The sequence below is a fragment of the Monodelphis domestica genome, chromosome 5 (genome assembly GCF_027887165.1).
Source record: "Monodelphis domestica isolate mMonDom1 chromosome 5, mMonDom1.pri, whole genome shotgun sequence".
Taxonomy (NCBI): domain Eukaryota; kingdom Metazoa; phylum Chordata; class Mammalia; order Didelphimorphia; family Didelphidae; genus Monodelphis; species Monodelphis domestica.
Window position 1 is genome coordinate 227,387,394 of NC_077231.1, and position 22,462 is coordinate 227,409,855.

A 22,462-nucleotide genomic window follows, 5' to 3' on the forward strand; every position below is an offset into this window, starting at 1 on the left:
CAATGTTAGTATTACCAATATATAAGGATTCAGTGTGTGGATTTTTCCCATCATACACACACACACAAGGAGAATGGTCTTAACCAAATGTTCTAAGGTAGAGTCTGAGAATTTTTAACATTCACAAGTCTGAGAAATTTTAAGATTCACAATATGGAATTAGAGTACCTTGGTTCTGATCCCAGATCTGTTTCTTATCACTTATGTGACCTTGGTCTAGTCATAATTTCTACAAATCACCAACAATGGGAATTTGAGAGCCATGGCCAGTTGGGGCCAAGGTATATTAGGGTTAGTGGGCCTTGAAGAACTCACCAAATCACCTGGAAATGAGGCTGATTTTGAATCACAAATGAGAAGATTTCAATATAACATGTTGTCCTGTGAGGGCTCCAGAGTCCATAGATTGGTGCTACTTCTTGAGCTTTCTGAAGTAAAGTGTACTTGTAGAAACAAAAGTGAAAGTAACACATCAGATTGTTTTACCAGTCCAGTGGAGAAGATCAATTTTTTACTCTCTGGAAAAAGGTGAGCCTGGTTGGGACTGGGGAATAGCAGGGAACGGGGAAAGAAATGTCATGGAGTAGAGGTGTAAGGGAAGGGAACACTAGAAGAAAAGAAAGAATTTAGGGACTTGTGTTTTGGAGAGGAAGGGTGGGTCTGTTTACTGCATGTTTGGGTAATTTCTTAAGAGCAGGAAGGGATTATTAGTCTACCCTCTTCCCTTTTAATAGCTTTCTTTCACTGATACTTGATAAAAGAAATTGTTTTTGTTGCAATGATTTTTAGGGAAAAAAAACCCTGGCCTCCATGATTACCCTTTCCTTGAATAATTAACTTGGGCTGCACATATTCACTGGTCATGTGTATTCACATCATACCCCCAGATGTTTACAGACTGCGTGATATTAAGTCACTTAACCTCTCTGTGCCCCAATTTCCCAATTTGTAAAATAAGGAGTTTGTTTCTGATTGTCTCTAAGGTTCTTCCAGCACAAAATCTATGCTTCCATCATCCTTAGTGTAGATGAGCAGCAGAGGATGAGGGCTGTCTTGCTTAGCTCTATCCTAGAATCCAAATGACAACTTTACTCTGCACAGTGGAGCCATGAATCATTCCAAAGCCAGGAGAGCAGGACTGCCTCTGCCCTGTGGGGCAACGTTCCCCCAATCACTCTAGTATTTCAAGGATAAGATGATGAACTGACATTAAAGGGAGAGAGACAGAGAGACATAGAAAGAGAGAGAGGCTGGTTGGCTGGTTAGTAACTGAATCTTAGTGGAGTCATCATTATCTAGGGTCTGGGAGAAACTCAGCTTTTCAGGTTAAAAACATGAATTTTAATCAGTATAAGTAAGGAGTAATCTAGCTTTGGTGGGGACTGATTTATGTGAACTAAACTCACAAGAGAACAATTACTAAATTAGAATGGCAATTGGCTTCAAGTAGTGGATTGATCCTGTAGGATAACAACTACAAATCCTGAGGGCTGACAAACACAGTGAGCTGTTTGACTCAGGAGAAACTTGAGTTTCTTCTGAGTTATTATAGATCAGAAGGTGGTTTGATGAATATGGAATTAGATCAAAGAAAATAAGAGGTTCTTTAAAAATGTGATATTTTTATTGCTATCTTTTGTCTTATCTCCCCAAGTAGATTCTTGAGGGCAAGGGTTGTCTCTCTCATATCTTTTATGTCTTCCTCTGGGCTAATCATGGTTTTTGAACATAAGTACACACCAGGTGCTAAATAAGAATTTATTGAGTATTAGTATTTCTATAAATGCCAAAATAAATGCAAATATGTATTTGTCTTTGTCTTTTCTCTTACTCATTCATAGCTCTGGCACCTCACCCTGTTCAAAGATGGAAGCCAAACCAAGGAAATCTGACAGCTTGGTAAGTATCACTTTCCTCAATTCTTCATTCTCCAGTGATTAAAAAAATCACAGAGGCATAGAATGTCTAGGTCAGTAGAATTAGTCCAAAGTCAGTTTGTTTCTTTTCATGTCTCTGTTTGACATCTATATGTACCAGACAGATGGAAATTAATTTTTGAAGTCCCATGGAAATGCTGAAACAGTTTTATTTCTGGATGCCCCCCCCCAACTAAGGTCAAGGACATATTTCCATGAAAGCAGCCTAACCAATCTTAATTCATTAAGTAGAACATTTTTCCCAAATCCCATTTTTAATGCCTCAATAATAACTTTCTGAGAACACATTAGTAATATGACCTCTAAATAAATCACAAAAATAAAACTGAATATGTAAATGTTAGTAAGGAATTAAGAACTCTGTCTTTAATTCAGTTATGAAGAGTTAGGGGTTCCTAGTGATGCTCTAGCTCCCATTTTGTTTCTTTCTCTTTTAAGCTGCCTCATTTTGTGATTTGTTACTCACCCTGGATGGGCTAGGATTTCTCTCCCCTGACAAAGGAGACCCACAAAATAGACAGAACTTTCTCCTGGGTCTTGTCTTCTTCTCTTATCCATTATTCACACTTAAGCAATATCTGGGCCCCATTTTAATCTCTGAGCTAGCAAACCATTTGATCACCTTGTCGTATTTAAGGCACTAATGACTGATCAGGACATAGGGTTTTTTTTTTTCTTTTTCAAAAGGCATCCTTTGCATTTGAAGTCTTTCACTACTTTAAGCTAGAGAAATGAGTGAAGTAGAAGATGTCTTGGAGCCATGTCAACCCCTTTCCTCCTCTCTTCTTCCACCATTAAAACAATTCCTAAATTTGCCTATTTAAAAGACAATGCTGTCTAGCAATACAATTAAGATACTGATTTGCAAATTCTTAAAACTGGAAAGGTCCTTAAGAATCATTTTGTCCACCCCTTTCAGTAAACTAAATGAGGTTCTGAGAGCCAGGAAACAGAAGCCTATTCACCAAACTGTCTTTTTTGTGATATGAGACTGTATATGACAGATTACATATGAATAGTACAAAGTGCCATCATCCACTGGTGTTTCATGTCCATGTTCAGGAATTCTAAGATTTCTTTATCTCATGAAAATCAGTTGTCATTCTGCTTCTCTCTTTATGATGTAACTCCAAATCCTGTTCTTTATTGTGACTCTAACTTCCAGGTCTCATACCCTTCAGTTTTCTTCCAGGCCATCACCTTTCTACTGGTTGGATTCTTGTCCCTTCTGCATCTAGATCCTTTGTTGAACTAATTCACCTCTATGCTATCTTCTTTTTTGAATTTCTTGTCCCCTAATTTTATTTGATCAATTACATGTACAAATAAATGTAACACATTTCCACATAAGTTTTCCAAAATTATATAATCCAAATTACCCCTCTTCCCTCCCATCACTCCCCCATCCTGGAAATGGCAAGCAATTGAATCTCAGTTATACATGCATTATTATGCAAAACATATTTCCATCGTTTTAATCATAAAACCAAAGCCCCCAAATAAAACCTCAAATAAACTAAAGTGAAAAATATGATGCTTTGATCTGCATTCTGACTCTGCCAGTTCTTTTGCTATAGGTGGATAGCACTCTTTGTAATAAGTCCCTCAGAATTGTCCTGCAACACTGTATTGCTGAGAATAGTTGTCCTTCTCAGATGATAATTACACAATATTTCTGTTACTGTGTATAATGTTCCCCTGGGTTCTGCTTATTTCATTCCACATCAGTTCAGTAGGTCTTTCAAGCTGAAATCATCCTGGTCATCACTTCTTACAGCATAATAGTATTCCATTACCAACATACCATAATTGTCCAGTCATTCCCCAATTGATAGGCATCCTTTCAATTTCCATTTTTTTTTTGCCACTACAAAAAGAGTTACTATACATAATTTTTATGCAATTAGGTTCCTTCCTCCTTTTTTAGATCTCTTTGGGATACAGACCTAGCAGTAGTATTACTGGATAAAAGGGTATGAATTGTTTTATAGTCCTTTGGGCATAGTTCCAAATTGTCTTCCAGAATGGTTGGAATAGCTAACAACTCCACCAATAATCAATTAGTTGCCAATTTTGCCATATCCCTTCCCAACATTTATTGCGTTCCTTTATTGTTATATCGACCAATTTGATAGGTATAAGATGTACCTCAGTGTCATTTTAATTTGCATTTTTGAATAAAAAGAGATTTAGAACTTTTTTTCAGATGATTATTTATAGCTTTGATTTCTTCACCTGAAAACTGCTTATTCATTTCCTTTGGCCATTTTTCAATTAGGGAATGACCTGTATTCTTATAAATTTGACTTAATTTTCTCTATATATGAGAAACAAGGCCTTTATCAGAAAAAGTTATTATAAAATTTGTTCTCAGTTTGTTGTTTCCTTATAATCTTGGTTACATTGGTTTCCTTTATACAATAGATTTTTAATTTAATATTATCAAAGTTACTCATTTTTGTTAGGAGCCATCAAACCCCCACTGGCTGACAAAGTCACAGTTTGGGAGCCCCCAGTAAATGAGGCCCCCACTGATTCCCTTCTTTTTCTCTTTAACTGCCCTCACCTAATGGATGATTATTGTTCTCTCTCCAAAACAAAAGAAATGATATAAGAGCAAAGACTTATAGAATAAATATATATCCCACATTAATCCCCCTAGATTATTACCCTAAAAGTTTATATTCACAGAATTAAAATGTAAAGATCATTGCCCATTACCTCCCTCCTTTCCCTCTCCACAGAGTTACATTCATTCCCATTATAAGCCAGGCAAGCCAAGAACATCAATCACCTTCAAGACACACTCCACTGCAGAGAGAAACCAGGCAACATTGCCAGGTGCTTTAAAGTAATACAAGAAAAATAGAACTTGTAAATTGAGGAAAACCCCAAATCTGGTCTGTCTTAAATTACCTTCTAACCATGTACCTAGCTATGAAATGTTTTTTTATCCATCTCCTAAGTCATTGTGATTGGTTGTGAAATCTGACCAAAAGTAACAATGATTCTCCTTATGTCAAGAGGGACTGACCTCCAAATCACCCTACTTATGTCATTCATCTATTTCTGTCAGAGCAACAATGTTTCATTGACTATCTCCTTAGGCTTAGCGTCTATTGTTAACTTCTATGGAAACATGTATGTAGATAATTGATTGTGTGCCAAAGAAGTATGTACTCACTAAGCCTATATAAAAAAAAAAATGAACCTCCGTGCCATGGCAGAACACTATGTAATGCCTACACATGTAGGACTGAGCAAGTAGTGCTTCTCCCTCCATTATTCGACCGAAATTGTCACTCCTGGCCAGAGTGGACTCTGGACCCTCAGAGAGACTGCTGGACAACTCTCAAAACATATTCTGCATTAACAAACTTTTTATCCTTTATATATAGTTCCATCTGGTCCAGCTATTGTTTCATATGTATTACCATTAGTTTGAACTCGGAATCCTTTGTCAAACAAATCATAATTGTTTTAAACAATTTGCAGATAAGAAAGAATGCCAATCTATACTTATACAGGACACAAAGACAGATACACATTACAGGGATATGAGACAGGACAGTTTGCATCGTAATTTCCATAAATGGCTTCATCCACTCATAATCCAAACCCACATAACATACATTACAGAAAAGCACAAATAAAATGTAAGGGATATGCAGAATGCACTCCCACCACACAATCAAAACATCCATTACCATGTCTCCAGACATGTTTATATTTAAAGATAACACTATATACACAAGTGAATTAGAGTTTTAACAAACAATTAGTAAAGAGAAAACATTTCTTAAAAAAATGAAAAAAAATTACAACATGGCCACCAATATGGCCACCTATATCATGTGGCAAAAAGTATTTAATTATTAAATGCCTCTACCAGTTTAGTTAGAGTCTCAGAATTCTGCTGGCCCCCATTCTTGGACTGTACCACTCTCTGAGTGGAGATGGATTCTTCCAACCTTAACTGACTGCTCCCTATACCAACTTAAATGAATAAATATGGAAATATAAAATTTAGGTTTTTCAACCTAGCTGTCTGCCAACTGTCAAAAGTATATAAATTGGAAAGGGAGAAAGAAAGTAATACAGAGGGAAAATAGCACATATAAATAATATTGAATTTATTAACAGAGAAGGGATGAAGGGAGGAGGAAAATGGGAGAAGGGAAATCAGACTGCTTTACCCTCTAATTAAACCCACTATTTAACTACCTTAACTAATTACATAAATTCCTAAAGGCAAGTCCAACAAGGAATCAAAATCTCACAAATAGAGAGTCCTTGGTGAGTCAGGTACAGGAGTCCAGCTGATGTCCTCAGATGCCCCGGCAGGGTAGATATCTTTTCCCCAGTCCAGCTGTCCACCAGGAAGACTGGAGACATTCTCTCACCACAGCTAGTAAATCCTCAAGGCTAGTTGTTTGATGGATGGATTTCCAGTATGTCTCAGCCACACACTTGCAACTTCTCCTTCAAGTTGTAGCTCCAGAGTGCTATTGGAAAAACTGTCTCTTCAACAGTTTGGAACCCTAACCCAGGAGCTTGGAATCCAGGCCTGTCAATATTGCTCTTGCTATAATTCCCTTTCCTTGCTATAGCTAGAGTAATTTTTAATGGAAATTCTCTTTCTATCTCTTGCTGCTGGATTTTATTGGTAATATGTAGAAATGCTGATGATTTATGTGGGTATGTTTTGTATCCTGCAACTTTACTAAAGTTATTATTTCAATTAGTTTTTTGGTTGATTCACTAGGATTCTCTCAGTATACCATCATATCATCTGGAAAAGGCAATAGCTTAGTTGCCTCATTACTTACTTTATTTAACTCCTTCAATTTTTTTCTTGTCTTACTGCTAAAGCTAGCATTTCTAGCACAAGATTAAGTAATTGTGGTGATAATGGGCAACCTTGCTATCCTGATCTTATTGGGAAGGCTTCTAACATATCTCCATTGAAGATGATATTGCTGATGATGAAGGAAGAACCTGTAAAAATTAGATCTCTAATAAAAATACTATATTTTATGGGATTTATTAATGATCATTAGAAATTAAGGAATAAAGAAGACACAAAATAAAGACCATGTGCTCTTGGCTGGTTAGCTATTTTTTAGTTAACCCCACTCACCACCATCAATGTTGATTCTACATCAGAGAGAGGGAGCCTCCAAAGCCCACGCCCTTTATCCTCTGTCAACAGGAAGTATGTAATGACGGGAAGTCAGTGGGTTCTTGGGATATGTAGTTATTTTTTAGGGTAACAGATTTTCAATCATACACTCTCCCCTTGAGACCCGCGGAAGACTAGTCTTTCCAGTGGGTCTTGGAAATATACCAACTTTGAAATTGCAATAATTTGAGGATAAGAGGAAAAGAGAACAAAATCAATAATTGTTAGGCACATTTACAAAAAGCCAGTTAGGGGGAAGTCCCCTTTTGGCATAAGAGTATACATTCAAATTAAATGTTCAATCAACCTTCAGTTCAATCAACCACACCCAAAGTTCATTCTGGATCTTCTTGATGTAGCTTGTGGTCTGTGAAGGCATCTTCATGGTGCCTTCTAAGAAGAGCTCATTTTCTGGATTTGGAGAGGTAGCATGTTTTTTAACCTAAAATTACTCTCAAAAAGAATTTAAAATTTGCAATTTAAAATAATAATAACACATTCCCCCCTGAAGAGGGTATTGAAAAACACAGGGATCACTTAGGGATGTATGACTGAGTTATGAGGTATATGAAGCAATTGTCAAGAGAAATAAAAAAATATTTTAAAAATCCAAATAAAAAAATAAGTTCTGGATGAAATATAGACTATCAAAGTCTTATGTGTAAAATTCTAAGTAAAGGAAAAATAAATCCATAACAGGTCCTTGAAGCAGAGCCCATTAAAATGATTTAAGCAATTATGCATTTACCAAATCAGTAGCCAGGACTATAGAAAATTTGTCTTACCATGAAAGACAGAAAAGGGACTAGATTATAGGAGCCAGGTAGGAGCCAAATTTGAGATACTTGGTAAAATGTGGGACAAGGAAGACCTGCCTTTAACACATGTTAAACAGATGCAACCTTGAACTCTAAACAAGTTCAAGTCCTCTTGTCTTGGCTCAAAATTTTCATGAATCCCAATGGGATTGGTTGGTCTCTTTGACCTTATGCTCGATAACCACTATGAAGTTTAGCTTTGTGCTTTTTTGGCACTGTGCAATGGCTCTTTTTGTATTCTCTTGTCTTGGAATCAGACAGAATCATTAAGCAAAGTCCCATAATTCTTTTTTAAACAATCAGTGGCATCATTTCTATAGTCTCAAGCTTTTGGGGCTTACACTGACATTATAGTAAATATATTTTAAACTTATATTACTGCAAGATCAAAAAAGTTAAAGAAGATCTTCTCAATGCTGGTGACATGTGCTTCAAATACAAAATGGAGAGGAGAAAAAACTGAAATACTATATTGAGCATGCAAGCAAAAACAATAATAAAAGAGTTTTAAAAACCAAAAATATATAGCTTACAATCATTAACACTCTGTCAGCTAAGGAAGTGTAGAATACAAAGGTTTCTCACCAAAAATGAGATCCATTTCCTCTTCAAACCTGACCATGATCCACTATGAGTAGAAGCAAATGATTTAAAACAAGTAACAGTTTTTTATAAAGAACAATAATACAACATGTAATGCACATTCAAAAAGTATCAAAATACCCTAAATTATAATAGCCCATTTAATGACAATAGCAAACAAACACACTATCACATTTGGTATAAGTTGCTGTATGACAAAAAAAGAAAAACAGCTATGAACTGATGGATATTTGTCACAATTTTTTAAATAGTATTTTATTTGATCATTTCCATGCATTTTTCATTAAAGACACAGATCATTTTCTTTTCCTCCCTCCCACCTGCCCTCCCCCCCCCCCCCGTGGCCGACGCGTGATTCCACTGGTATCACATGTGTTCTTGATTCGAACCCATTGCCATATTGTTAGTATTTGCATTAGAGTGTTCGTTTAGAGTCTCTCCTCTGTCATGTCCCCTCAGTCATTGTAGTCAGGCAGTTGCTTTTCCTCGGTGTTTCTACTCCCTCAGTTTGTACTCTGCTTATGGATAGTGTTTTTTCTCCTTGATCCCTGCAGATTGTGCAGGGACATTACACTGCCACTAATGGAGAAGTCCATTACGTTCGATTATACCACAGTGTGTTTGTCTCTGTGTACAATGTTCTCCTGGTTTATTTGTCACAATTTTTACAGATGTAGCAAATATTTCAACCTTGGCAAGTATATTTGTAAAGAAAGTAAAATTTATTTGGGTCTAGAACATCACCAAGAAATCTAGATTTTTCTGGTGGAAGTAAATTAAAATGAAGAATTTTGCAGGAGCTCTTTTTGGCTTCCTGCTTCATAGAAATACCTTGGTAGGAACATTTCTTTGTTTCTCTACCTTTAATACAATATTCTTTAAAATATAAATATAAAAAACTCATCCCTTCAGAAACCACCAGTTAATTAAAATTATTTCTGAAGACCCCTGAACATTATAATTAAATTCTTAGCTTATTAAATTCTCTAAATGTTGTTAGCCAGGTTGAATCCATCCATCATCTATGTGACAATTTTAACAAATGCTAAATGGAAAAAAAGGGTGTTTATGAACTTTTACAATATCTTGCTCATAGTCATAAGGGAAAGGTAACAGAATATATCTGATAGTTAAAACAGTAGATTAGAACAGTAATGAATACATTTACTATATGAACTTTAAACAACAAAATTAAATCTTAAAAAAAAGTCAGCAAAATACAATAAGATACAGAGACTTTCATTTTTTAAAAAATGGAGTCTGAAGAGGCTTAAAATGTCACCTCCAGACCCTTTAAAATTCCTTTTTCTAAAATTCATATCCCTATTGTCAGCAATGTGGGATCTCCCATAGGGAGGGAGAATATGGGTTTGAGGAATATCAAACTGGATGAATCTTAGAGACTGGGCAGACCCAAATGGGAAAGGGTTATAGGGAGATGAATTTCTGCCCTGAATATCAGGCAAGATAATTGAAAGGATCAGTGGTAGAAAGAAAAAACATCCTAAAGCTGGAAGCTGTTTGAAATAGGTAATGCAGTGCTCTTTCCTAGAACACACCATGATTGTAATCAACTTTCTTTTTGAAAGAGTTTCTTCCTTCTCTCTGTCCCCCCTGAGGTAAAATACTAGTTTCCCCAGAGGGAGTTAAGAGGCTAATCATTGCCTAAGGAAAAAGACACTCAGGTGTTGTTTTTTTTTGTTTGTTTGATTGCCTAAGGAAAAAGACACTCAGGTGTTGTTTTTTTTGTTTGTTTGTTTTTTTACCATCTGCCCTGAGGAATGACTCCAAGGACTCCTAGCTTCTCAGTGGCAGCAATCAACCCAGCAGGGGCAGCAACAGCAATGGGTGGAGGCTGATTTAGGATCAGAGCTGGAGATGAGGAGGAGGATTTATAGTTGAGGAAAACTGAGGTTCAGGCAGATAACATGATTAGCCCAAAATTACACATTGAGTTAATGGCAGAAAAAGACTACAATTCAGCTTATTCTGCTCCTAAGCTCAATGTCCTCTGCCCCCCAATCCAATTCAAAATAGATTGTTCTTCAAAACAGGAGAAAGGAGAGAGATAAGGAGCTGCTGGTTTTTGAGGAGCCCTGGGGACTTGTTCTCATCTTTGTTTTGCTATGTGGCCTTAAGTAAATTGCTCTTTGGGCTGTAGTTTCCATTTTTGTCCAACAGAAATAATAGTGACTTGGCAACTTACCTATGGGTTTCCTATTTGAATCAAGTGAAATAATATGTTGCAAAACATAGTGATGAAGATACTGTGTTTTAGGTACTATAATAAATAACCTGATTCTCTCAATTTTGAATTCTGTGAAATGAGTTTCCGTCAAGTGAGGGATAGCTGTCATTGGCTGGCAAATTTCCACACAGTTATGTCTGTCTGTCATTAATTGCATAGCCCTTGTCACTCTGAATCTGCCCGAGGCTATGGTTCTACTAGACACATTCTTTGACTTTGACTTTTCTGTACTCTAGACTTAAGTTATGGCCCTGCCACCAAGTCTGCCCTTGGGAAATCACTGAGCCACTATGGACATCATTAGTGAGTTTCCTGATTTAAGGTCAGGGATTCTATCTGCTGTGCAGTCTAGCAGCCTTACTTATTTTATACCAATATTAAATTATTTAAAAATTTCCAGATTTTGACTAGAATATTTCTTTGTAAAACTCATCCCACTTCTGTTTACTTTGAGACAAATGTCAGTCCTAGAAGTATACAGTTTTATGGTTTGAAGGATATAGGCTAACTAAGCATCTAAAGTCGAATACTTTCTATCACCTCCCTTCTGTAGTTAAGTTCCCTCACCCTTCTTTATTACCTTGATGATGGGATTTTCAATCAGACAAATTTATTCCCACAGATTCCTGACGACTGTGTGAACCATGAGTCTGATAATATCCTGAGGATTGTCCTAGTTGGGAAAAGTGGAAATGGGAAAAGTGCAGCTGGGAACAACATCCTTGGCTATGAAGGATTTGAATCTATACATGGAGGACATTCAGTGACCCAGGAATGTAAAAAACAAACCCGAAAATGGAAGTCCAAGAAAGAGCTTGTGGTTGTTGATACCCCTGGACTATTTCACACAAAGAAAAGCTTAGAAACCACTTGCACTGAGATCAGTCGCTGTGTCATCTTATCTTCCCCTGGGCCACATGCCATCATTCTGGTTCTACAGCTGGGTTGCTATACAGATGAAGATCAGCAGACTGTCTGCTGGCTCAAGGCACTCTTTGGAACCTCTGCCACAAAATACATGGTAGTCTTGTTCACTCGGAAAGATGACCTAGAGGGTCAGGAACTGGATGAGTTTTTAAAAGGCTGTAATGCAAACCTCAAAATGCTCCTTAAAGAGTGTAATGGGAGATACTGTGCATTCAATAACAAAGCCAAGGATGATGAAAACAAAGCCCAAGTGACAGAGCTGCTGGATATGATAGAGAAGATGGTACAGGATAATAAAGAGGAGTATTTCTCAGATGCCATATACATGAAAACTGAGGAAATACACAAAAAAAGAAGAGAGAACCTGAAGGCAGAATACACTCAACATTTAGAAAATAGTATTTGTGAAATAGAAGAAAAATATGCTGAGATATCAAACCCCACAGATGAGGAAAAAAACCAAAAGGAGTCTAAAATAAGAAGCCTACGGCAAAAATATGATGAAATTATTAAACAAATAGACGCAGAATCAGAGAAAGATACAAGTTTATTGAAAGGAATAGCAACCAAAATTAGAAACTATTTCTAAAATTCCACTTTGGTTCCAAAAGTTCATGTAGGTACTTAAAAAAAATGAACCTGCTTTTTTAAAATTCATAGCTATCCTTAATTTTATGTAAATTTATCTATTACAGAATTATTCCTGATTTCTTTCATATTATTTTTGAGGCCATGATAAAACAGATATGGAGGGGCAGAATTCCCACCAGTGATATGCCACATTATAGCTCCCAGAATCAAATTTACTTCTTTTGGTTGAGCTTTTACTTTCTGGGCCCCAAGTGTAGAGTCTAGGATTTGTCGCCCTCAAATCTTTCATGAACGTGAATAAGTAATAAAGTTTAACCTTCTTTGTTTAAATTGCTTCAAAGCTTCTTCATTCCTGATCCTCCAGGATTTTGTGTCTCCACTCATCTACTAATCCCAGTGTCTATAGAAATCTTTCTTGTCTACAGTTAAATCCATATCTCTCTTCCCCTTGTACATTTTTAAATGATTTTCTTCTTTCACCTAAATATTGGTACCACTTTTCATTTCATTTCTGTTGCTCTTCAGCTGCTAAGATCCAGATGTGAACTCCTTGGACCTAGGGATTATTTCTTGCATTATATCCTCAATCCGAGTGGTGTTTGACATATATTATGGATCAGTCACTTTAAATTGGGTCTGACTCTTTGTGACCCCATCTGGGGGTTTCTTGGCAAAGATAATGAAGTGGTTTGCCATTTCTTTCTACAGGTCTTTTTATAGTCGTGGAAATGAAGGTAAGCAGAGTTAAGTGACGTATCCTGAGTCACATAGCTCATAAATGTCTGAGGCTAGATTTGAATTCAGGAAGTTGAGTCTTTCAGACTTCAGGCACAGTGCTCTATCCACTGTACTACTTAGCTGTCCATGTGCCACATAGAAGATACTTAATAAATGCTTTTAATGGTTGAGCTCAGCCAAGTTGCATCAATGATGTGAGATACTCAAATGGAGGCAACCTATTGACTGGTACGTGAAGGTTTTCCCCCCTCATATTTGACAAGGTTAAATAGATATTAGGATCTGATCCAGTGAGAAAAGAGCCATGAATAAATGTTGGAGTCTGACACAGGGAGAAAGAAGTCACAAATAATTTTCACAGAGATGCCTCTGTGTTCTGCTAAAGGCCACAGCAAAGCTGTTAATGCAAGTATCAGGTGGGATATCTGAGAATGAACTTTGCCCCCTGGGATTGCTTGGGTTTGTAGAAGAGCACTAGAAATGTTTTGGGTAAAGTCTTTTCATAAATAATATTCTATGGGAAAGAAATGCCTTCTAAATACAATGTAATGCTTTGCACTCTACTTTCTTTAAAAATCTTTCTCTTTGTGATAATAAATGGAGATTATACATCAAAAAACACCTTTTTATTCTCAAAGACCTTGACTTTTTGTCTATTTCTTCACTTATAAAACTAACATGTTTTAAAACCTTTGTATTACATTTCTCCCAGTGGATTTTAATTAAAAACTCCACAACTTTCAAATGGACTTTCACAATGATTGCTTACAGGCGTTATTTCCTTAATTTTTCAACACAACATTCTCTCACTGACTTCTACTTGCTTTTAAATTTTAACCTCAAAATAGTTACTCTTTTTTTCCTTTCAAACCTCTGCTTCAAGCAGAATCACATTCTCTATTTTTCCCTTCTGACACCTCCACATATCTACATACATTTTTCCTACAACATATCTGTCTTTTGGCTCTCATGAGAGGCCCCTTATTTCATTATAATCTCCTATAATGTATGTCTTTCATATGCTTTTCCTACACTTCTTTCACATTCTACAACTTGCTTTTGCCACCATTTGACTTCCACCATGTGTTCTGTCACCTGCTATCATCAATCCCTTTATCAATTGTATCATTATTTACATCATTTACATACCATCTGTTTACACATTGTCTTATCCCATTCAATCTTAAGAATTAAGAATGAATTCTAACCCTCTTAAAGAATTAAGAATCTCTCCATTCTGGGTAACTGACAGGCCTCAAACCTTGTTTAGTTAGGAGGGATGTCTACCCCAAGCATGTGAAGACTTCCCCAGGAAGAATGGATGAATGAGAGAAATTCATTGCACTAGCCATGAAGGTGATTGAAACAGGAACTGTGGAGTGATTGGAACTTGGTCAGACCTCAAAGATACCAAGGCAATCCACTACATCCTGGTTTATCACCAATTGTCCTGGCCTTTATCTTGCCACTGAAGTTGGATGACTCTGGAAGAAAGGATGAGGTAATGATTTTGTGCAGCCCTGCCTCTTCTTCAAGGCAAGACATCACCCTGTGATGTCATCAATTCTCTTAAAAAACAAAGGGCAAACAACAATAAAGAGTTAGATTGTCTCCATTGCTTTGCCCCCACACTTTCAATTCATCTTAATCCTATGGTCCTTAATTGAATATTCTTTTAATTAATTGTTATATTAAAGTATGTCTTTGATGTTTTTGCTATTCTTCATTTGTGTTACTTGGTTGATTTTTTTAAATGTACTATATGGTATTGAAGGATACATACACTTCTTTTTCTATTCAATAGTGGCCAGACATATATCACATTCTTATTTTTAAAAAATTCTACTCAGTTCCTTAACTCATTTTTTATTTATTATTTTGTTGAATTGTCTAGGTCTAACAGATACATTTAGATCCTCTATCATATCATACTTTTTAAAACCCTTACCTTCTGTTTTAGAATCAATACTGTGTTTTGGTTCTAAGGTAGAAGAGCAATAAAGGCTAGGTAATGTGGTTTAAGTGACTTACCCAGGGCCATTCAACTAGGAAGTATCTGAGGCCATCTATTTCTTTTTATAACTCATTTAGCTGTTCATTTAGATTTTTAATTGCTATGCTATTTAGTATTATGTTAAGTATTGATATATTTAATTCACTGCCTATCATACCTTTTAGCATAATGTAGTTTTCCTCTTTATATTTCTTAATTGAATCTATTTTAACTTGACTTGAGATCCTGATTGCTGCCCTTGCTTTTAAAAATTCATTTGAAACATTATAGACGGTGTTCAAGCCCTCTCTTTTAGTTCAATGGGAATTTATGCATTTCAAATGGATTTCTTATAAACAACATATTGCTGGATTCTGCTTTCTAATCTTTTAGGAGTTAATTCCATTTATATTCACAGTTATGATTATTAATTGTGTATTTCCTTTCAATCCATTCTCTTAATTTTTTCCTCTCTTGGCTTCTTGCCTTCCCTTTGCAAAGAAGAAGGTAATGAGTGTGGGTATGCTCAGCTTTAGTGCTCTCTGGTTGATACCATGTGCTTTTGCCCCATCACCCCTCTTCCCTTTCCTTCATCCACATCTAACCACAGACTCTTATCCTTCCTTTTTCTCCTTTTAAGGTCTACTTCACAATACCCTCTCTGAGTTTGGGGTCTTTTCCTCACCTTTTTACTAATTCCTCTCAGAAACTAACCTCTCCCCCATCCCTACTACTTTCCCTATTGACTTGAATGTATTTCTGTGGGAAATTCTATTTATTCTACTTTCCTTTGACTAGTTCAGTTGAAGGTGATATTCTCCAAGGCCCTCCCCCTTTTTTCTGTATAGTCTTGTAATTGTGTCTCTGATCATATAGGTAATTTCCCACACCCTACCTTCCCTACTGTATTCCTTTCCCCTCATTCTCCTTTCCTCTTTTAAGATAATTAAAACATAACAAAAGAAGTTTTGGGCTCTCTGTCATTTAATTCCCTTTATGACCCCAGATGACCAGCCAATTCTTGTTCTTCCACCCTATATCTGAAACAAATTCTTTCCCTAGAGCACTGGCACAAGTTCTAGTTCATTCCCTGTGCTAGAAAGAGGCTCTGGGTAGACCACCCTGGCTAAGACCCCTCCTCAGGGCCTTTGTTAAGCCTTTATTTCCCTATTCACACTAGGGCTGGAGAAATGACTCCCTTAGGTTTTTCTGTGCATTTGCCAATCACTGTTGAGCCTGATACTCTTCCCAGCTGTTTACTGAAGTCGTTCTGAGGGAGAGAGCCAGGCTGTGCCATATCTTCCTAACCTGCCACCATTTCTCGCTGTTCTCCTTGGCATTTGAAGGAGAGGTGGGCAGAGCAGGATTTGCCTAGCCCTTGGTTTTTCTCCTTTAGGAGAAGTGATAGCAGATAGAAAATGACTTCCTAGAAATATCTTCTTATTCTTTCCCTACTGCTTTATAAGATAAGAATAATTGGTAAGGTCTGAAGGTTCGAGATTAGCTTTACTGTTCTTAAATGCCTCCTGCTAACTCCTCCCCCAGGCACCCACTTCCTGAGAAACTTCTCATTGTGGAGTCATTCCTTTGGGGTTAGGCGGTCTGGCCTCTGTTGGGTTTTCCTTGTGAGCCCAAATATTCGCGGACAGGATAAGAATACAGCGAGGCACTGACACCTTGGAGTAAGTACCTTTCTCGGCTTACTTACTTATCTTATCTGGCAGGAGAGATGGAGCAGCAGCCTTCGGGCTCTGGATTTCCAGTGAGGGAAGAATGTTTTCCACCGAAGGGCTTATGGATCAGCAGAGAAAAAGAACTTGGGGTAACAGACACACTCTTCCTATGTCTGTTTTGCTGGGAGGGTGGCCCTGGCGGGGAGTTGAAATTAGCTGCAGAATGTAGAGACCAGATTGTTCTCACCTAAAGGGGGAAATGTAGCACTAAAGGTAGGCAAACCGGCCCGAGATCCGCGACTGTCGGGAGCTCGGGCTCTCAGCCTTCTTCTGGCCTTCTCGGTGTGTGCCCTGGCCAGTACGTGAAAGGTCCGTCCTACGTGAACAAGCCTGAGAAACACTTAGAGGGTGGTTAGAGATACTCAAAAGAAAGAGCACCAAAATAGCTTTGAAATGGCCACAAAGGAAGAAAAAAGTTCGGCAAACACATAGAAAGCAGTGCTGTGGCTCTCGTGCTAAATGTAATGCCTATTATATATACCCGTCTTCTAGAAGAAATAAACCACACGAGTTCAAGCAGTTCACAATGAAAGAGAAAATGAAATTCATTTTCAAAAGAAACACAGAGAGAAGACGAGGCTTCACTCATGAATTTTGCCATCAGTAAGCAGGAAGCAAGACCGTCTTGGCTGGTTGGCTTCAGTGACAGAACTGGGGTGGGGCACCTTCTCTGGTAAGGTGTCTCCCACCCCTCAGCTGGCCAGCCTGGGCCCTGTGTTGTACCAGAAATAATAGCCTCCTCCTTTGGAGATGCAGCTAGTTTTGTTGGTACAGGTTTCAGGGGATGAGGAATAGGAGTATAGGAGGGCATGAGGCAGGGGGCAGAAGGAAAGGACAGGGAGGGGACTGCTTAGCAGTGAGCCTCGTCACGACCTGACCTGTCCATTTCCTGAACTTGCGGAGATGAAAACTCCCCAAGGGCTCCCAGGTGTAGGGTACTGCTACTAACTCTGTAATCCTTTCAAGCTCAAAAAGTCCCCTGTTAAAGAACAAAGTGAAAGAGACTGTTTCTGAGGACATCATTTTGTGGACTAAAATGTAGTTGTTGCTTGTCTGAATTTGTGAATGAGCTAATCTCTCGACTACTCTTTTTCTTTTAGAGTTCCCTAGATCCTCATTTCCCTGTATGCTTCCACAGCTCCCACCTAAGGGTCCTGGGGGGATCAGGAAGAATGGAGGGGGTTTTAGCATGTTCTCTGCCTATGTTGCAACCTCCTGCAACTGAGGGTGTATCTTGTGTGTATAAAGTAGGCCATTGAAAGCAGTCTACTCTCCCAATCTCCTTTCCTTTGGCATCATATTAAGTCCTCAGTAGCACTATTTTACCCAGTCAGTGTTCTTAAGTACAGCAAAAATGATGTTAGAATATAAGGAATTAGGAGAAAAAAGTTCTGTGTACACAACTCACATTCACAGATCAGTTGGTATGTTTGTGTGCATGCATGTATGTATGTATGTAACATAACACTATATCACAGCAGATACCACTATGGAAAGTAGTTTGCCTGAAGAGGGCATTTCCATCCCATAAATCTTATTAGGAACAACTTAATAGCAACTTCCCAGGCCAGTTCTGTCTCCTCCAACTGGCCAGTTTAGAGTAGAACTTCCCATTGGAATGAATGAAAAAGTCTTTATGATGAACTACATACAAAGCACTCTGCTGAGTGCCAGGAATATTTTTTAACAAGATGTAAAAATCAGCTCTCAGGGAGCTTACACTCTAACAAGGGGAGACAATACATATTAGAGATTTCAGCTGCAAACCAGATGGAAAGTCAGTGGACTTAAGATTATAATGGGAAAATATATAGTAAAACATCATTTTAAAACTTTCTCTTTAATTACTCTGAACTTGATAAGCATGAACAAACACAAACATTTCCATATTTAAAGAACAGAAAAAGGAGCACATGTGAAATTTTAAATCTATTATATACAGTTTTAAAAACATATTTTTCAAATTAAAAAGGAAGTTCCAACAATTGTTTTGCTTGTTTAGGTATCATTCTGTATTTTCTTTTACTCTCTTTGTATTTTTAAAGGATGCATCAGTGTTCTTTTCATTTTCTTTAACTCCACTTCTTTTCAAAACTCTCCTGTTCAATAAGAAACTAACAAACCTTTTAAAAATTCTCTCCATTTTAATTTTTAAAAGGTTTGTTGGATATAAATTTAATTTTTCACTGGTTTTCAATATCCATTTCTGATGCTGATCAATTAGACTGCTCTAAGGACTTTGATAGAATTTTCTTTTCTGGGTCTTCAGTAGTGGTGACTTCTTAAGAGATGAGAGCTACAGAACCAGGAAAGATATTTGATAAGATAAGATTCATTGCCACAAGGGTTGATGGCTTTGAGGTCCAGGCTGCAAGCAGAGGTAATGGCCTGGAGGACACTGGTATTCTTAGGACCCTTTGGCTCAGGGTCCTGGGTGATGCCCACTGGAATCTGAGGGATAGTTACTGATTCAATGTTGATTAACCAACAATTGATCTAAAAACTTTTCTGTTGGAATTTCTATGTGCCTAGGCATTATGCAAAGCACTGAGAATATGAAGACAAAAGTGAGTCAGACAGTTGTTAATTATGGAGATGGTATGAATGGAATGTCCCTATTCCACAAGAGTTATTTTTTGGATGATGACTGGGGGATTCGGGTTGGGCTGGAGAATGCTACTATTCCTAAAATAGTCTTGGTTTCTCTCCACTAGAGTCAGAGGGAAGATTTATGTTTCAATGTCAATCAATCACCAATCATTCTATAAGCATTTGTTATGTACATTTTATAAGCCCAAGCACTATTGCTTTTGAGGACACAGACAAAAATGAAACCCCTCAAGGAGTTTGTATTTTATTGCAATGTCTCCTCCAGTGGGATATCTCAGAATTCTGTGTTTGACCCTGGAATGTTAAACATTTTTATTAATGACTAGGGTAAATATGTAGAAGGAATGATTAGCATATATTCAGATGAGGCAGAACTGGACAGCATAGCTAATACATTGAACTAACGATTCATTGTGCAGAATCACAAGCCAGAATGAGCCAAAGATAATTAAGATAAAATTAAAGAGATAAATGCAAAGTTCTGCCCTTTTCTTCTTTGATACTTTGACAAATTTGTTATCTTATCAATATGTAAAAATCATATACCACAACTGGTTCAACTGTTCCCCTATTGATGGGCATCCCCTCAGTTTCCAAAGAAGCAAAGAGTTTAGGGTTTTTTACATCATATATATTTTTTGTTACATATTAAGTTCTGAACTATCTCCCTCCCTCCCCACCCTGCACTAGAGAAGACCAATATTTGACAAAGATATAAATATATATGTATAAACACACATATATGTAACTCCATATCATGTATCCTTATATTTATCAGTTCTTTCTCTGGAGGTGGACATTCACAATTATTCTTCAAATAATAGTGCCGTTGCCATATACAATATTCCCTTGGTTCTTCTCATTTCACTTTGTATTACTTTATGCAAGTCTTTCTAAATTTTCCTAAAATCAACCTGCTTGGGGAGTAGTGAAGTAGCTCAGTGGACTGAGAGCCAGGCCTAGAGATAGGACATCCTGGGTTCAAATCTCGGCTCAAACACTTCCTAGCCTTGTGACCCTGGACAAGTCACTTAACCCCCACTGCCTAACCTTTACTATTCTCCTGACTTGGGACCAATACACAGTATTGATTCCAAGGTGCAAAGTAAGGGTTTAAAAAAATCAATCTACTCATTATTTCTTATTGCACATTCTATCACAATCATATACTACAACTTATTTAGAAATTCCCCAATTCAGTGTCCAATTCCTTGCCATCACCAAGAATGCTGCTTGAAATATTTTGCTCCCTGGTAATTTATGATATTTAAGATTATTTTAGATGGTATATCTCTTATTATTTCTTCTTGGAGGACTTTGTGACATATAAAAATGCTGATGATTTATGTAGATTCATTTTATATACCATTGCTTTGCTAAAATTATTGTTTCAACTAGCTTTTTAGTTGGCTCTCTAGGATTTTCTAATATCATCATATTATCTGTAAAAAGAAATATTTTTATTACCTTATTGCTCATTTTGATTTCTTCAATTTCTTTTTCTTCTCTTATTGCTATTGCTAGCATGTCTAATACCATATTGAGTAAAATTAGTGATAATGGACATCCTTGTTTTACTCCTAATCATAATGAGAAGACTTCTAGCTTCTTTGCCTTATGAATAATGCTTGCTGATAGTAGATGTTTTCTCATCATTTTAAGGGAAAATTTGGGTGAATGTTTTCTTATCATTTTAAGGAAAAATCTCTTTTGTAAACAGACCTAGAAATGCTGTTGTTGTGCCAAAGGGTCGGAATGACTTTATAATCTTTTGGTCATCATCCATATTGTTTAAGAGAATGGTTGGATCAGTTCATAACTCTAATAGTGCATTAGTGTATCCATTTTTCCACATCCCTTCGAATATTTGTCATTTTCCTTTTCTATCCAATTATATTTTTAAAAAACCAACGTAACCTTCCATCTTAGAATCGGCACTGTTTATTGGTTCCAGGGCAAAAGAGTGGTAAGGGGTAGGCAATGAGGGTAAAGTGATTTGCTCAGTCACACAGTTAGGAAGTGTTTGAGGCCAGATTTGAATTTAGGACCTCTTGCCTCTAGTCCTGGATCTCAATCCGAGAGCTACCCAGTTGCACCCTATCCAATTACATTTTAATTTGGTTCAAGCCACATGTGGCAATTTTGGATCCCAAGGTAGACACCTCTGGAGTAATTGTAAAGGAAGGCATTCATACTATTGATTTGTGAGTCATTGCAAAAGCTACAATTTCTAAACTTTTTGCCTTGTAGGTGATAGATATGTACAGAATTTCGTGAGTTTTTCCTTTTTGCTTAAGTTTCGGCTTCCCAAGGATTTGGCTCTGTAGCAAAGGAAGTTACAAAGTGATTGCAAGAGTTTGATTGACAGCCCTCAAGCCTCAGAATTCTCCAAGAGCTGGCTGGGTCAGTTTTAAGCTGTTGAAGGAAACGGTTTCCAACTGTCTGTCTGGAGCCTGAAGGGGTGGATCTGGACTCTCCCTGGACAAACTCATTTTGTAAGCTGCCTGCTTTAGAATAAAATCAAAAGGATTGAGAAGATTTCCTATACATTCTGGTGGACAGATTGATTTTGGAGGAGCCTTTCTCTCTCTTTCCTGGAACATCTGAGGGCTCAGCAGCTGTATTCCTGCTACCTGACCCACCAAGGACTGTGTGTATGAGATTCTGGGTTCCCTGACGGAATTCCTTAGTAATCTTTAGTTTAGTTAGTTAGACAGGCTAAGCTTAGGAAATTAATTATAGTGGGTTAAATATAATGGGGCAAATACTCAGATGCAAAACTTTTCCCTTTTCCTTCCCCATCATCCCTTTCTTTGTTAATAAACTCATTTATTTAATTGTGGTTTCTTCCCTGTGCATAAACTTTCCCCCCCTTCCTAAATTCCCTGTTTCCCTCAGTTCTTGCCTTTCCCACCAAAGATAGGAATCATGTATATTACTTGCCATGACCTCCTGATTCCCTGCCCCTTATTTGTAGTTTGTGATAGGCAGCTTTGGGAAGGTTTCATCTTGAATCTGTGATAAATTCCAAAGTTCTGGGTCACAGGCTTGGCTTTCCTCTTTCACTCTGTAGGAATTATCC

At 37.3% G+C, this 22,462-nt stretch overlaps 2 protein-coding genes across 3 annotated transcripts in view; both read left to right on the forward strand.

Annotated features, from left to right (window-relative positions):
- Positions 1-50: 50 nt before the first annotated feature.
- LOC130453543 (GTPase IMAP family member 7-like) lies at positions 51-12,636 on the forward strand. Its single transcript, XM_056799893.1, has 3 exons — positions 51-528; positions 1,842-1,899; positions 11,411-12,636. The coding sequence occupies exons 1-3, from the start codon at positions 263-265 to the stop codon at positions 12,302-12,304; spliced, it is 1,218 nt and encodes a 405-aa protein (XP_056655871.1). The 5' UTR covers positions 51-262; the 3' UTR covers positions 12,305-12,636.
- A 3,954-nt stretch (positions 12,637-16,590) lies between these two features.
- Positions 16,591-22,462, forward strand: part of LOC100617303 (GTPase IMAP family member 7-like) — a 53,681-nt gene continuing 47,809 nt past the window's right edge. The window contains exon 1 of one of the 2 annotated variants that reach the window (XM_007504588.3): positions 16,591-16,719. The gene's annotated coding sequence lies outside the window, so the exon portion shown is untranslated. The remainder of the gene's footprint in view (positions 16,720-22,462) is intronic. The other variant, XM_056799895.1, reaches the window with a different exon arrangement.

Coding starts and splice junctions, on each gene's coding strand:
- LOC130453543 (XM_056799893.1), top strand. CDS start 263: ATGGCCAGTTGGGGCCAAGGTATATTAGGGTTAGTGGGCCTTGAAGAA. Junction 529..1,841: donor TTTTTACTCTCTGGAAAAAG/GTGAGCCTGGTT, acceptor ACTCATTCATAG/CTCTGGCACCTCACCCTGTT. Junction 1,900..11,410: donor CAAGGAAATCTGACAGCTTG/GTAAGTATCACT, acceptor TTATTCCCACAG/ATTCCTGACGACTGTGTGAA.